The sequence below is a fragment of the Mus caroli genome, unplaced genomic scaffold (genome assembly GCF_978045245.1).
Source record: "Mus caroli unplaced genomic scaffold, Mus_caroli_1 scaffold_17, whole genome shotgun sequence".
Taxonomy (NCBI): Eukaryota; Metazoa; Chordata; class Mammalia; order Rodentia; family Muridae; genus Mus; species Mus caroli.
The window spans coordinates 75,363,307-75,378,570 of NW_028227272.1; the positions used below are offsets into that span (position 1 = coordinate 75,363,307).

The 15,264-nt window shown below is 43.6% G+C and overlaps 1 protein-coding gene across 2 annotated transcripts in view; it reads left to right on the forward strand.

Annotated features, from left to right (window-relative positions):
* The window catches only part of Cxadr (CXADR cell adhesion molecule), a 51,005-nt gene that overhangs the window by 11,707 nt on the left and 24,034 nt on the right, over nucleotides 1–15,264 (forward strand). For both annotated transcript variants that reach the window (XM_021184864.3, XM_021184863.3), the window contains exons 3-4: nucleotides 11,784–11,950; nucleotides 14,227–14,431. In XM_021184864.3, the coding sequence (XP_021040523.1) occupies nucleotides 11,784–11,950; nucleotides 14,227–14,431 (372 nt within the window). The remainder of the gene's footprint in view (nucleotides 1–11,783; nucleotides 11,951–14,226; nucleotides 14,432–15,264) is intronic.

Here is a 15,264-nt window from a genome sequence, read left to right on the forward strand (position 1 = left end):
AGCTCTGTGATTGTAGCGACATGCTGCCACTCAGGGTTCCTTGTTTCTGTAAAACGATTTTATTTGGATCTAGTGTCTTCAGGATAAGAAGGACAGCCATCACTCAGAGTTGCAGAGATCAAAGCCTGCATGCGTCCAGTAACATGATGTCACACAGTGCCGTGCAACAGAAATAATGTAAATGCCGCCTGCATGGGCCATTTGACACTTTCTTCCAGACTTATCTAGAAAGAAAAGGTGAAGTTAATTGAGTAACTTTTATTTAACCTGGTTTATGTCAAACACATTTCCATGCGTGATCACATTAAACGTATTGATTGGGGTTAAATATTTTCCATGTAGCCTTTGAAATTTGAAATTTTGGTGAGTGTTTCTGTTTATAAGCAGCTCATTTCAGCTACTATTTCAGGCGCTAGCCACTTGTGCAGTGGCTGGCAGTTGCCATATTAGCCACCAGAGAGCTAGAGTTCAAAGCAATACTTCTGCTGTGGTCAGCCCTAGAACAAACACTGGCTATAAACATGCACAGAAGCAGTGTGTCCTCAATGCTAATGGAGTATGGCTTTCTATTATTCTTGGGAGGTTTTACCTTTCAAATAATTATCCTTGTCACACGGTATTTTCTGTTGGCAATGAGCTAAATAAAGCTTCCCGTTTCTTATTTAGTTTCCTTTACTCACTCGTTAGAGCAATTGCCACATGTGTACAAATCTATGTCAGCACCGCTTATTTGATAATTACGAGCATTGCACGTTTTACAGAGAAGACAGGAAAAATGTAAGCATAAAAATTATTGTCTTAAACCATGCTCATGGGGGAAATAAATGCAGTCATGGAGGAGTGCCAAATAACTGGATACAATGGCCCTGGTAATGGTGGAGGAGGAGTTCCGGGACATTAGGAAGGCATTCCCACTGTAATTAAAGTAGCCAGTTTAGGTGAGTGCGTCCTGGATGGGAGTGACGACCTCTGTGGGATCGAGCATTTCTTATACAGGGTGAAGCACTATTTACTGATTTTGCTGTGTGTCTGTATGTTATGTTCCTTATTTCATTTGAATGTTTCCTTACTGCTGCTGCCAAGTAGCTTTGTCTCAGGCTTGTGTTAATGAAAAGGGAGAAGAAGTGAGCGAGCAGAGGTTTTCATGAGCAGCGGGGCAAAGGACATTTCCTAAGACGCAGTGTTAACATAGCATTTTATGAAGGTGATGAAAATATTCACCATGACAACCCGTCGACTCTTACACATAACGCAAAACAACCTATCTGCATTTGTTTAGTCAGAGACATTTGAAATTAGCAGGCTTGACTTAAAAGACCAACGAGAAAACAGTTGCCATTTAGTAGATAGGAAAGGACAAGAGGGGCTGGTCGTAGTTGAAATGTGAATGCTGCCTTTCAAGAGAGGGTCTTTGTGAGGGCTGTGGGGGAGGAGGGATCTACTTCAGTGCCGCTGATATCTGAATGCCCTGTGCCTGCCTTCCCATGACTGTTTACATTTTCCTTAGTCCTGGCTTCTAAAGTCTATATTCAGTATTCACTACAAATCTTTTCAACTCCCATGGAAGTTTGAGGAAAATAGTGTGTATTTTTGAGCCAGGTGTTGCAGTGGCTTCCGGAGATAAGAGGTGAGAAGGCACAGACTGGGTAGGGGTCAGACATAGGTTTACCGTCACCTTTTATTCTGAGTGACTTTTATTCTAAGTGAGTGTACGTACGCCTACTTTGTCACGGAGGAAACACAGGCTAGCAGGTACAGGTTTCTTTTATTGAATTTCTTACGCCCCAGTGTAAACTGAACCATAATTGTACTGTGTAGTTCCATCTTTAAGGGGTCTTATCCTGTGCTTCTAAGGTCTTATTTCTCTGAGGCTTTCCTGCTTAAGTGTGAGTGTTCTATTGCACGTGTTTGTGTTTTATTCAATTTTCCTTTCTTTCCTATTGACCTATGAGCGTGTTTGACATTTCTCATTTCAAACACCCCTTGCTTGGACAGGACCTCAGTCTGTCCACTGTTTCTGTCCTGTTCTTGAAGGTCACGCTCCCTAATATAGCAGTCATTTCTGTTGCTGCTTGGATCCCCTCCCCCACTCCTCTAGTGAGATATGTCCCATTCTGTAGCCAAATAGTGTCGCTAGGTTGGAGTTGACCTAGGTCATTTAGTGATCATAACACCTAGTAGATAACAGGCCAGTGTCGCTTCCTTTCTTAAGTTTTGAGTTCTTTTTTTGTTTGGAAAACATTATTAATGAGTGTTGGGTGTACATCCAATCAGGAGAGATTGGTTTGGCATATTTATTTATTATATAGTGTGTGCCTAGTCTTGTGTCAACTTGACATACAAGCTAGAGTTATCTGAAAGGAAGGGCCCTCAATTGAGAAAAATGCCTTCATAAGATTTGGCTGTAAGGCATTCTCTTAATTAGTGATTGATGGGGAAAGGAATGGGTGGGTCCGTTCCTAGGCTGGTGATCCTGGATTCTTTAAGAAAGCAGGCTGAGCAAGCCATGAGGAGGAAGCCAGTAAGCAGCAGCCCTCCATGGCTTCTCCATCAGCTCCTGCCTCCAGGATCCTGCCCTGTGTGAGTTCCTGTCCTGACTTCCTTCGGTGATGAACTGTGCTGTGGAAGTATAAGCCAAATAAACCCTTTTCTCCCCAACTTGCTTTTTGGTCGTGGTGGTTTTTCGCAGCAGTAGAAACCCTAGGGCATATAGGCACGCACTGCCATGTCTGAATTATGCCATGGTAGAGGTCTAACCCAGGGCTTCTTGCATGCTAGGCAAGGTCTCTACGAAGCTGTAATGCCTGCCTGAGATGGGCTATTAAGGCGGCCATGTATTTCCTGCTGTCTACTGAAGAGAGAATACTGCTGTGTGCTTAAGCTTGTCCTTTAAAAACATTTAAACAATGTATCTGTGTGTGTGTCTGTCTGTCTGTCTGTCCGAGAGTTTGGAAGCATAGGATATCTGGAGGTGAAGTTACAGGTAGTTGTAAGCTGTCTGACAGGCGTTCTGGGAATAGAGCTGTGGGCCTCTGGAAGAGCACTGTGTTCCTAACCTCTGAGCCCCCCTCTCCAGACCCTGGATTACTCCGGCTTATGTGCATTCTTTCATTTGATCCTATAATGATGTAGGCATCGTTACATTATTTATTTTTCAGTACAAGGTCTTACTGCACAGCCCAGGCTGGCCTTGAACTCTCAAGTATAGCCTAGGCCAGTCTCAGGCCCACGACGATCCCTCTGCATCGGCCTCCACAGTACCTAGGTGGCATTATGATTATTAGTTCTCATCTAAAGTGTGAAGACGTCATCATGAGGCCACAAACTCTAAGGCTGAACTCAGAGCTGACCTTACAGCCCCAGCTACTCGCTGGGTAAGTTGTTGCCGTAATCCAGGCTGTGGATGTTTTCGACTGCACTTCCTGAGGCAGGATCGGAGCTGCTGAGCTGTGGAGCTGCTGATGGGAGGATTGGGGAGGGGGTGATAGAGGGCAAAGACATCTTTTTGGTTGATCAATGAACTACAGTTTGAAGGCATTTAATTGTGAAATAGAAGATTTAGTTCCACACCTTCAGTTTACGCTTGCGTCCCGAGAGAGGCAGCTTGTTTAACATGACACAGAGCGGTGTCTATGTGTAGGTGTGCACCAAATTCGACGACAGATTCCCAGTCTGATGCTTAGTTCTCTGCTAAAAAGAACAATTCACCCAGACCCTTGAATCACGTGTTCTACCTGAGACACTACTTAGAAGTTTGACATAGGGGTTGGAGAGATGGCTCAGTAGTTACTGCGGTTGCAGAAATCCCAAGTTGAGATTTTAGCACCCTTGTTGTGTGGCTGGCTCCTGACTGCCTGGGACTCCAGCTCCAAGGCATTCGATACCCTCTTCTGGCCTTTGAGGGCACTGCACTTAGGGACAAAGCTTAGTGTAGAAGAGGATTTGTGCATGCTTAACCAATCTTCTTCCTACAGGTCGGATGGGATTCTGATGGCGGACTCCCTGCATTTTCCAGTGATTCGGGAGGTGAAATATTTTATTGTCTACCCGCAGGGTGCTCGCAGCCGAGGAGCCCTGTTCCGTCCTCACCTCCATACAGTTGGACTGTGGCTGAGACATAGCCAGCCAGATTGATCTGATTTTGTTCTGTTAGAAGTTAGGCTACCTCTTGGTGTCTCTGCTTTGCAAAATAGGGACTCCTGTGACTACCTTTGCCTTGGAGTTATTAGTGAGAATTCAGAGTTAATCTCTATAGAGCATTTTGAAAAGCACAAGGCAGTTAATGAGTACTCTTGCAGTTTATTAAGATGGTTTCAAGCTGGGTGTTGTACATGGCTCTAATCTTAGACTCAGGAGACTAAGGTATGAGGGTCTCCAGGTTGAAGTCCCTTTGAGCTACACAGTGAGACCCTGTCTCAAAAAAGTCAACTTCCTCTGCAAAAGACTGTTTTCCGTCCCAGCTTAATTCCCTGGTACCTGGTATGGGATTCTCGTTGGTATAGGGCATTAATTCTAGCTATTTATAAAATACAAAAGTGTCCCTGGGCTGGTTCTTATTGTTGCTAATTTATCTGACTATCCTTATCTTAGCAGATGTAAGTGATAATTGAACAACTCAACTTTAGTGACCCCACCTCTGCCTATAATTTCTACTTCCCTCTGAATGATTTCTTCTTCCCCATGGCAACACATAAAGGGATAACTGAAGTAATTATATTCTCTACCTACCTTCTCCCCTCTTCTTCCTCAAGAGAGGTCTCTGCTTAGGTCAGTATGGCCTGAAATTCCTGCTATGGCGCAGGCTCACCCCAAACTCCCCATCCACGGTCTCGGGCTCTCAGTTGCTGGGAATACATGTGTGTGCCACTCCGATCAGCCCGGCCCAGTGCCTCCCTGCTCCCCCTTCTATGATAGAAACAGGGAGAGTCAGGTGATTTTTTCTAAGCATGACTAATCGTAGAGGAATTTTCTGGCAAGAAGGTTGGCACAGGTTAGTGAAACAGGAAGGGATCAATCGAAATAGCATAGATAACAGCTTTCTCTTGGCCCAGGGTTGACTCATCTGTGATGTTGTCAGCATGTGAATACACTACTAACGTGTGCTTATTCTTACCAAGGCTTTTCATGTATGGGCTGCTGCTTTGTCTAATTTAGTTCTTGAAATTCAGCTAGAAACTCCACACACCCCCGCCCCCTTCTTTAAAGTTACTGTAAAATCCAATGGAGTTGGTTTTTAAAAATATATTATTTATTTTTACTTATACAAGTACACTGTAGCTGTCTTCAGACACACACACCAGAAGAGGGCATCAGATCCCATTACACATGTGAGCCACCATGTGGTTGCTGGGAATTGAACTCAGGACCTCTGGAAGAGCAGTCAGTGCTCTTAACTGCTGAGCCATCTCTCCATCCCCCAATGTAGTTTTTATGGTATGCTACAAATGGAAAGTTTAGGTGATGGCTGGCCTTTCACATAAACGTGTTGTGTAGCAATTTTTAAAAGCAGACCCCCGACTTTCCGGAAGTGAAAAGAAAATGCCAGAATTATCAGTCTGAAGCTCCACAATGTTTCGGAGAAGAGACTGCTGCTCTCCTGAGGAATGCTATCTCCTTGGCGCTACAGCAGGTACAGACTGCCTGATGTTGCACAAATCCATTTCAGGTCCATGCAGGTTTCTGATTTTAAGAGAGTTAAGACCTCGGCAATGATAGACAGAGAAAGGAGGACATGAAGATGCAGTTGGGAGTTCTCCTGTACTCCAGGGTATTCTGTGTCAAGGTTGCCTGGTCACTCAGCTCCAGGCAGTCCTGGGAGTGGAGAATTGTATAAATTATCTGGCCTGGGAGTCATTCTGTTAATAACATACATAAGTTTTCCTAATGACAAGGAAGTCTGTGTACTTAAAAGGTGGCCTTGAAAAAAACAAGGTAAAGCAGAGTCCTTGAGTGTTACAAAACCTGGTTTAAAAATAGTGTTTTCAGCTGCAGTGTCAGAAGATGCACACAGTTATTAAAACCACACGTGTCTCACACTGCACCTCAGTGGAGAGGTGATAGGATACTGGTGTAACTAACCCGTGCAAAGCCCTGGGTGTTATCCCCAGCGCAGCCTAAGTGGGGTGTCATGGCACATGCCTGTGGTCTCGGCTTCTCTATTGGTGCTTCTGCTGTCTGTCCTCTGTTAAGTCCCTCTACCCCATATACATTGTAAATAAGGTGACAATGTTATAAAACATCAACTGTATTTCATACTCGAAACAATTGTCTAGTGTTGCTTGCAGTGTCTATTCTGCAGGATTTGAAAGTGAATTTACAGCCTCAGAATGATGCCTGACTCATAAGAAATTAATAAAGTTTAATTTAAAAAGTTAATGAAGTTTGATGAAATACAATTAATAAAGTTTCTATATCTCCCTGGGCATAAGTTATTTCATGCTTAGATGGTCTCTCCCGTAAGTACAGGCATGCATTGGTGAGGTATGACTTCTCAATATTAAACATTCTTGGGGAGATTTCGTTGTAATGAACAGCTCACCCGTTCCATGGATCTTTCTATCCAGGTTGCTGTAACAGGATACCAGAGAGGATGGCTTAAGTTAAGAAACTTGTGTTCTTACAAGTTCTTACTTGTGTTCTATGAAAGCCAGGGCCAGGGTGGCAGCCATTGTCGTTTCTGGAGAGAGGCCTCTCTGCGCTGGAGGTAGATATCGTCTGATCTCTGTCCCCACCAGATGGAGAGCCCTGATAGCTCTTCAGCGCTCAGCCAGATCTTACCTTACGGGCAGTGTCTCCAAGTCACCAAAGAGACTTTCCCACATGGATGCTGGGAACATTCAACCTTAGCCTAGTTCTCTAGGAGTTTTCAGAACTTAGTATTAGTGTGCTGTATATATTGTCTGCCTATGCCTATGTTTCTTTTGAAAGCTATGATTTGACTAAAATCATTAGGTAAATGAAATGAAACCAATGATATTTAGCTATACTTTTATTAATGGAGTGAGATTTGACTTTATCACCTCAGAGGTTTTTTTTGTTTCTTTGCTTTTTGTTTTTGTTTTTGTTTTTGTTTTTTTGATAGGCAAGTGAGTGCTCCACCAGTGAGTTACAATTCCAACCCTTGGTTTTTGAGACAGAATCTCCTTCCTTATGTAGTTCAGGCTTGCCTTAAGCTTGCTATGAAGCCTAGGCTAGCCTCAACCTCTTGAGCTTCCAAGTGCTGGGATTATAGGTGCGAACCGTCTTGTTTGGCAAATTTGCTTTTTAAACCCTTAATCAACTTTATACGTGACTACAACATCACATTGCTTTAATTTATATCTCTGTGGTCCTAGTTTATATTTTTAGATTGAGTGTGAGGTACAAGGAGGTCCTGCACACCTTGGGTTATTTTACACAGCCTTTTATTTAACCCTTTCTGTCTCAGCGTTCCCTGCTAAGACGTGATGAGCCTGTGTCATATTCCTATCACCCAGAGTCTATGGTTCTATTTATTGCACAGATAATGGACAAATGCACAATGATGGGTTGGGTAGGGTGGCGCTAAGAAACCTGCTCCATCCTTCCCCCCCTCCCTGCTCTCTAGTCACTTCTCGCTGGGCTAAATTGTCCCTTTTGTAGAAAGTCAGTTGGTTGCAAACAAACAGATCGTCATTTTTCTCTCTGACATCTTTTCTCAGTATCCTTGTTATTTTGTTTTGGTTTGGATCATAAGGTCTCACGATGTAGCTTTGGTGGCCTGACACTTGTTAGATATAGGTCAGTGTCGCCTCCAGCTCACAGAGTTTGCCTCCCAAATAACCTGGAATTGAAGGGGGGGCATCCCTATTCCCGGCCCTGCAAATATACTTTAAAGGTTTTCCTGTCGACATGGTAAGCGAATGCATTTCTAACTTGGTAGGTGTTATTCTAGGAGTAAGGCTGTGTTTTGAATAGGGAGCCACATGCTTTCCTTGGTGGTCTAGTGAAAGTCCCTTTGGCCATTTGGTTAAAGTGGTATGTTATATAAACTCCACTATAAACTCACCATTCCCCTCTGTCCTTCACGACACCACGTAAGGTACTCGGTTTCTCATTTTCAAACCCTTTGTTTGAAGCTCTTCTGCCGTTTTGCAGAGTGATAATTTCCAACTTCAAGTGTTTATAGTAAATATTTTGTTTCCCATCATAGCCGTCTCTCTCCTCCCATTTTCTTAAAAAAAAAAAAAACAAAACCACAAACTTTTCTCTAAGCAGCCTTAGTCAAAATAATTAAAAAAAAAAAAAAAAAAAGAACGAAAACTATCAACATTAAATCTCCTTAACACTTTCTTACTTTGCATGATTGAGAGAGAAAGCTCCTTGAGGACCATTGATATTGAAAATTGAAAAGACAGTTTACTCTGGGACAGTGCCTGGCCATCTACCCAGAGGACTGCCTCCCTTAGAGCAGTAGCTCCTCCCATCGGATCTCCTAAGGACTTAGTAGGGGGTGACAGCAAGGGCTGAAGAATAATACTCTTTGATGAAGTCTCATTGCTTTGATGTCCCCTTAGCCTGGGCAGCAGAGAATCTCCAAAGACCCGATTGACTTAGAAATTGGAGATAAGAAAAGCAAGCAGAAGGTTGGAAGATGTTATTCCAATTCGTGTCCACGTGGGATGGGCTTCACTGTTTGTTTATAGACTCTGGTTCCAAGCACTCAGAACTGGCCTCTGGAAGGCCTTTGTGGCTTGAATTCTTGTGCCGTGTATTTTATTAAACCCGGACAGTCAATTCGAATAAAATTATATTTGATTTAGCTTTCAAGCGCCGTTTGAACCTGCAAGCAGTTTTCAGGTTCCTCTGTCTGTCAGTGCAGTTTACTACAGTATGAGCAGTTTACAGCATGAGACTGAGTATATCTGTCTTTTATTTTATACAATTCTGACTGGCACATACTTCAGCACTTAAAAAAAAATAAAGGATGCCTCTGGAGATAGCTCTTGGTGTTGCTAGGCAACTCACGAACTCTTTTTGTGAGGGTCTTGAGATTTTAGTTCATTTTTAGTACAACCCAGGGAGGAGCAAGCTCATTTCAAAAAAAAAATACTGAAAGCCGTTTACGAAGCTGCTTTAAATATCTCATGCAGAATAGCATCTCCTGGTATCTGAGGGTGCCCACGTGTAGTGCACATATTTGCATATAGCCTAAGCACCTTGTCCATCAGCAAAGGGAAGACAAGACAGACACTGCTCGAAATGTGAGACTTTCTTCAGGCAAATTTTACATTTCCCTGACAGTTCTAAAATTGAACAGAATATAATTCAATCTTAAATTCTTTCCAGCAAATTAACAAGGGGCTATTTTAAGAGACTGAAGTTCCAGGGCCCCCTCCCCCCCTTAAAGAAACTAATCATGAAATGATAAGTCACGATTTCTGCCTTATGAGGGGTCTTAAAACTCCAAGGCAGCATTGGGAGGAAGAACAGCCCAGTACTGAGGAAATGCAGTGGAGTGTGGCTGAGATTTCTAAAGATTGCCAGAGATTTCTAAAGGAAAACGAACATTCATGCCAGCGAGAGGTAAAGGCACGATGGTCATACGTGGAAACAGGTGAGGTACTTCCTAGACGAAAGGACAGAACACTTACTGACTGGAAGGTGGTGAGGTCATAGACTTGTGTTCTGAAGGCTGAATTTATGAGAAATTAGAAATAGGACCCCAAAGTTCCAATATCTCTTCAGCAAGGACTCTAGAGATGCCAGTGTTAAACCATATTTTAACAAAATAAATATGTAGACATGAGGCAGTTCGAAGGCCAGAGGTCTTTCAGGACGATGCTAAGCAGTTGTTTGGTCTCAGTCAGTAGGTTTAGACGGGGGACCATCAACCTTTGTTGTGTGAAAAAAACCAACCCCAACGTTAGAGACTTAACCCAGAAATCTGTGGGTGTTGGGATAGGCTAGGCTGAAAAGGCTCACCCAGGGTACTGATCTAGATCAGGAAGCTGATCTAGAAGTGGGGTGTTGTGGTCTGGTGTGATGGTTATCTTGGGCAGTCCCAGCTGCTGGTCAGACACCCCAGTTATTTCCCACAGGGTTTGTTTTGCAAGGTGGTTCCTAAGAAGTCAAGAATGGATTTAGCGGGGCATCTCAAGACCTCACCCTGGAATCTTGCCCAGTGCATTCTTGTTACATTTCACTGGTCAGACTTAATGCAGAAGGTTTGTACGCGTTTTTTATTCCCCTTGAGGAATGTATTTAGATACTGTTATAAGGTTAGGATGGTGGCTTCTCTTTAGTTCCTGGCTTCAGCTTCAGCAACACTGTATTATTTCTCATAGATAGTGTATTAAGATTAGCTCTCACCTAATAGAAAATAATACCACATATTATTGGAGAAACATCATCAAATAGTCACTGTGGAGAGTGAGTTACTTGGGATTGATTGGCTCCTAATTTTTGTTCAGTGTGTTAAGGATAAACACAAGATGAAGGGAGGGGGAAGGTGAACAGAGTGTGGGGGTGGGGAGAGGCAAGCCCTGGGTACCGTTCATAATCTCAGTGTCCAGACTTTGTTGTGTAATTGTCCAACACTAGACATGCGAGTCCCGGAAGGGTCCAGGGTTTAAAGCTGTTGCTTCCTAGCACAAAATGGTGACATTTCATGCCCTGGACAGGGAGATGCTTGAGTTACACAGGAACTCTACTGGAGTTGCTGGTGACGGCTCATGCCTGTAAAATACCAGCTCCTTGGGCCCCTGAGGTAAGAGGATTGCCGTGAGTTCCAAGCGAGTTCCAGACCAGGCTGGAACCTGGAGTTTATTTATGGGTCTCATGATGAGTGAGACCCGGACTTAGAATAACTAAAGAAAGCTAAAGGTGGCCACAGAAGAAGTAGCAGACAGGACAAACTGGAGCTGGGGAAACTTGGATGATGCAGTAAATAGTTTTAAAGATATAACCGGTGAATTATAGATGAATTTGTGTTGTAAATCAAGCTAATGACTAGACTCTTCATACCTTGGATCTTGATTTGAAAACCAATATTGGCTTTTTTTTTTTTTTTTAAATGGTACCCAGGGAACGAACACACAGAGCCTTTTAAACACTAGGCAAGTGCTCTAATGGGGTGTTGACTTCTGCCTGCCTGTTTTGAGAAGGGGTCTTGCTATGAAGCTGAGGGTGGGCGCTCAGACCCTCAGTCCTCCTGTCTGGTTCCTTAGTACTAGGGTTCAGGAATGTGCTACTACAGTTGATGGCAAACCTTTCCCCCTCCTGTTTCTGAGACAGTCTTGCTGTATGTCCTAAGCTAGCCTCTAACTTGTGATTCTCCTGTCTCTGTTTCCCTGGTGTTGTAATTACAGATGTGTACCACATGCTCAGTGACCAAGCCAAAACACCCAAACCAAAACCCAACCAAACAAGCAGCCAGCTGTTCACTTGCTGAGGCTGAAGTGTGGGACTGTGCACGAACTAAGGCAACTGAGCTGCCATCTTCAGCTATAGCAAAACTAGGCTTAAAGTCAGGCTTGGTAATATACCTTTATAATTCCAATCCTTGGTAGGGGAGACTGGATTATGAATTCCAGGCTTCAGCTCTTAAACAGTACATTATTATTATTATTACTTGCATCTGGGACGTTCACAGTGCTTTTGAAGGGAATTGTTTGGATATCATAGCATCAATGGATTCATTACAAAGGTACCACAGCCCTTGAACTCCATTGCACGGAACCCAAACCCTGTATCACTTTGCTCCCATGAATAGCCCCGGGGCCGTGTGCAGAGGCTTAGTCCCACATGTGTGGTTCTTTTTGCAGATTTCACCAGCGGATTGAGCATCACTACACCCGAACAGAGGATCGAAAAAGCTAAAGGGGAAACTGCGTATCTACCATGCAAGTTTACTCTCAGTCCCGAAGACCAGGGACCACTGGACATTGAATGGCTGATATCCCCGTCTGATAACCAGATAGTGGATCAAGTGGTGAGTTTGATCAATTGCTGGTCCCTCCTCAGTCCAAGCCAGCGTGTCTCTCGGGTGTGCCTTCACATAGACTGGGGCCTAGGAGAAAGCTGTCAGCTGCTCAGGTGTGATGTTAGTGAGGAAGGCTGTCATACTGTGTGCTGTTGACACACCCGGAAGATACTGCATATGTAACGCATGAAGGGGCAGTGAGTGGAAGGTGCTTGGTGTGCATGTGAGGGGCCAGAGCAGGGAATTGTGGGAATCTGGAGCAGGCACACAGCAGTGTACAGCAGTGTAGGGACTTTGAGTAAAACAAGCTTGTTAAAGAAGATACAAGATATAATATATTATAAGAAAGGTATACAGTATTATTGTTAGGGCCTAGTTTCCATATTTCTTCAAGCTAAATATCCTGTACGATGAATTACTTAAGAAGGAAATGAGATCTTTGTGGTTGTTCTACCTTGACTTTTTATTTATTTGTGGGCCTGTGCACATGCGTGTGACACAGGGGTGAGCCAGTGGAGGTTAGAGGGCAGCATTGAAAGTTGAGACTTTGCTTGCATCCTGTGGATCCCAGGAGCTAAAGGCAGGTACTCATTCTCGGTGACACACTCCTGGCTTGACAGAAGCTTCTCTATGCAGCATGTGACTGACTGTATGTACTCCAGCTTTAATCAGACTCTGTCGGATGAGCGTGGCTATGCTTATGAAAGTGAGGAAATGGGCTCCGAGATGTGAAGGAGCAAGCCCAACGTCACACAGCTAGTAGGTGGGATTTGAACCCAGAATTCTGCCAGTTCTCATACCTCTTTTTTTATCCAATGTTATATATTAATGTTATTTTTGCATTTTATATTAACATTGGGGAGAAAAGATATTCTTGTATGCTATCTCCCGCCATACTACTCACATGAGAGTTACCTGGAGCTGTTCCAGCTGTGACTGTTGGTATCCTTTGCTCCGTCCTTCCTCGTCTCCCACGTTCCATAAACACATATTTCCTCACGTGGCCGAAAAGGGACACAGGTCATAACCACCCCTTAGCAGAATGTGACAAAATACCGCATGCACAAGTATTTTGTCAGCTTAGAAACAGTCACATACTGTGCCAAGTGAAACAAGTTTGGCTGATACAAAGCTAAGGATTTAAATTGCTACGACAAGAGTTAGCACTGTTTTAGGGTAAATGTTACAAGGATGTCCCACCATTGCAAGGAGAGATCAGCAAAGACAAGTAAAATCGTCAGGTAAGTGATTGTTGTACCATTTCTTAACCCGTCCTTCGGAAACGGGAAACGGGAAAACACTATGGTGGTTTACGAGGTCGCTCATCACGGGCACCACGTGTCTGGTGAGATGTGTATGACTAAGCAAGCTTCTGAGGTGCAGCTGTTTGAACATGAGGGAGAGGTTTAATAGACAGGAAGTCAGCATCTGGTGTGCCGAAGTTTGATTGATGTTGACGGGTGGGTGTGGCAAGCTAGGTACTGGCCAGAGCGTTCAGACCAAGTGCCGTCACCTTCAGCTGTTTTCCTGTGTGTACTCAACAAACTGATGTTGAATGGGACCCAGTGACGGGCGGTCGTCATACATACCCAGGAGGGTGTGTGGACTCAAGGTGGGGCAGACACGCTTGAGGAGTCAAATACAGAAAAATCCAGAGGTTCCCTCAGAAAAAAGATCCTTGGGAGACATTTCCCAGTTATAGTGCACATAGTTGGCGTCTGAGACGAGAAATTTGTGCAGATTATAACTGTGTTGGGTTTTTTGTCTTTGTGTTCGTGTTTTCCTGTCTGTCCTATTTTGTCTGTTTTGTTTCATTTTAAGATAGAGTCTATGTCTAGTATCAAGGGATATCTTTCTTGGATAAGGAATATCCTGTGACCCTGTTCCTCTTTGTTTTCCCATTAGAAATGGAGCAGAGAGCTACTACTCAGCCCCTGTGTCCTTTTCGTTTCTCATCCTGTATGTGGTTGGATAGCTGGTGTCTTCCTAACACAGGATTTTCCTACCCTGCATGTGGTTGGATAGCTGGCTTTTTCCTGCTTTTGCATTTTATATTAACATTGGGGAGAAAAAGATATTCTTGTATGTTATCTCCTCCCTCCCCTTCCCCCATACTACTCAGATAAGAGTCACCTGGAGCTGTTCCCGCTGTGACCCTCTGGTACCGTTCGTTCTTTGGCTAAGAACAAGGGATCTTAGTGGGAAATGTGAACAGTTATGAAATAAGGTGTTTTTTTGTTTGTTTGTTTTGTGTTTTAATCTCCTTTCCTTATTTTTGCTTTCAGATCATTTTGTATTCTGGAGACAAAATTTATGATAACTACTACCCGGATCTGAAAGGACGGGTACATTTTACGAGTAATGATGTCAAGTCTGGCGACGCATCTATAAATGTGACCAACCTACAGCTGTCGGACATTGGCACTTACCAGTGCAAAGTGAAGAAAGCCCCTGGGGTTGCAAATAGGAAATTCCTGCTGACCGTTCTTGGTAAGTTATCGTTCCTATTATCCACAGGGGTGGAGTGGGGTGGGGGTGGGGTTACAAGGTGGCAGGGAAGGTGGCTAGAGCGTACAGTAGCAACGCCCATGGAAGACAAGGCTGGTTTCACCTTAAAGTATTTATGATATCCTTGGACAGCAGAAAACAGCTTGTCTCTCCTCTTTGAATGGAGAAAGGAAGAGGACTGCCTACTTTGTAAAGGTTAGGAAGGTAGACCTCTCTGCTATGTTTTGAGGGTTGTGACCCAAAACTCACTGAGGCTTAGGAAGTGGGTGGAGCTTTTAGGTCATTAGGTCAGGGAGCTTCCAGTCTTGTGACGGGATTGATGTAGTTCCAATGATGCTAGATGAGTTACCCCGAAAGCAGGTGCTTACAGTTGCTTGGCTTCTCTGACCCCGTCAGGGCCTTCTTCTTCAAATGCCACTTTTGCTTGGGTAATGCAGTACCTACCGGAAACCAAGCAGATCCACTTGATCCTATGTTTCTGGGCCGCCAGAATTATAAGACAAAGACAATGTCCCTTTCAAAATAGTGATCTAGCTTCGGCTTCAGACATTTTGTTATAACAAGAGAAGACAAAAAGTTGACTAAGTGAGGAGTTACCCTAACTGGTATAAGATTCCCCCGCACCCCCTGGGAATTAAACCTTTTCATCTGCTTCAGCCTATCACGTTGAAACATAAAGATTTAATTATTATTAAGTCTAAGATCTCATTCAGCTTTAAAATGTTTTTGTGTTTTAATCTTTTACTTTCTTAAGGATAAATGAGATTTCTATGACTAGTTAGTTACTCAGAGTATTTCTTTGTATTTTTTTAAGA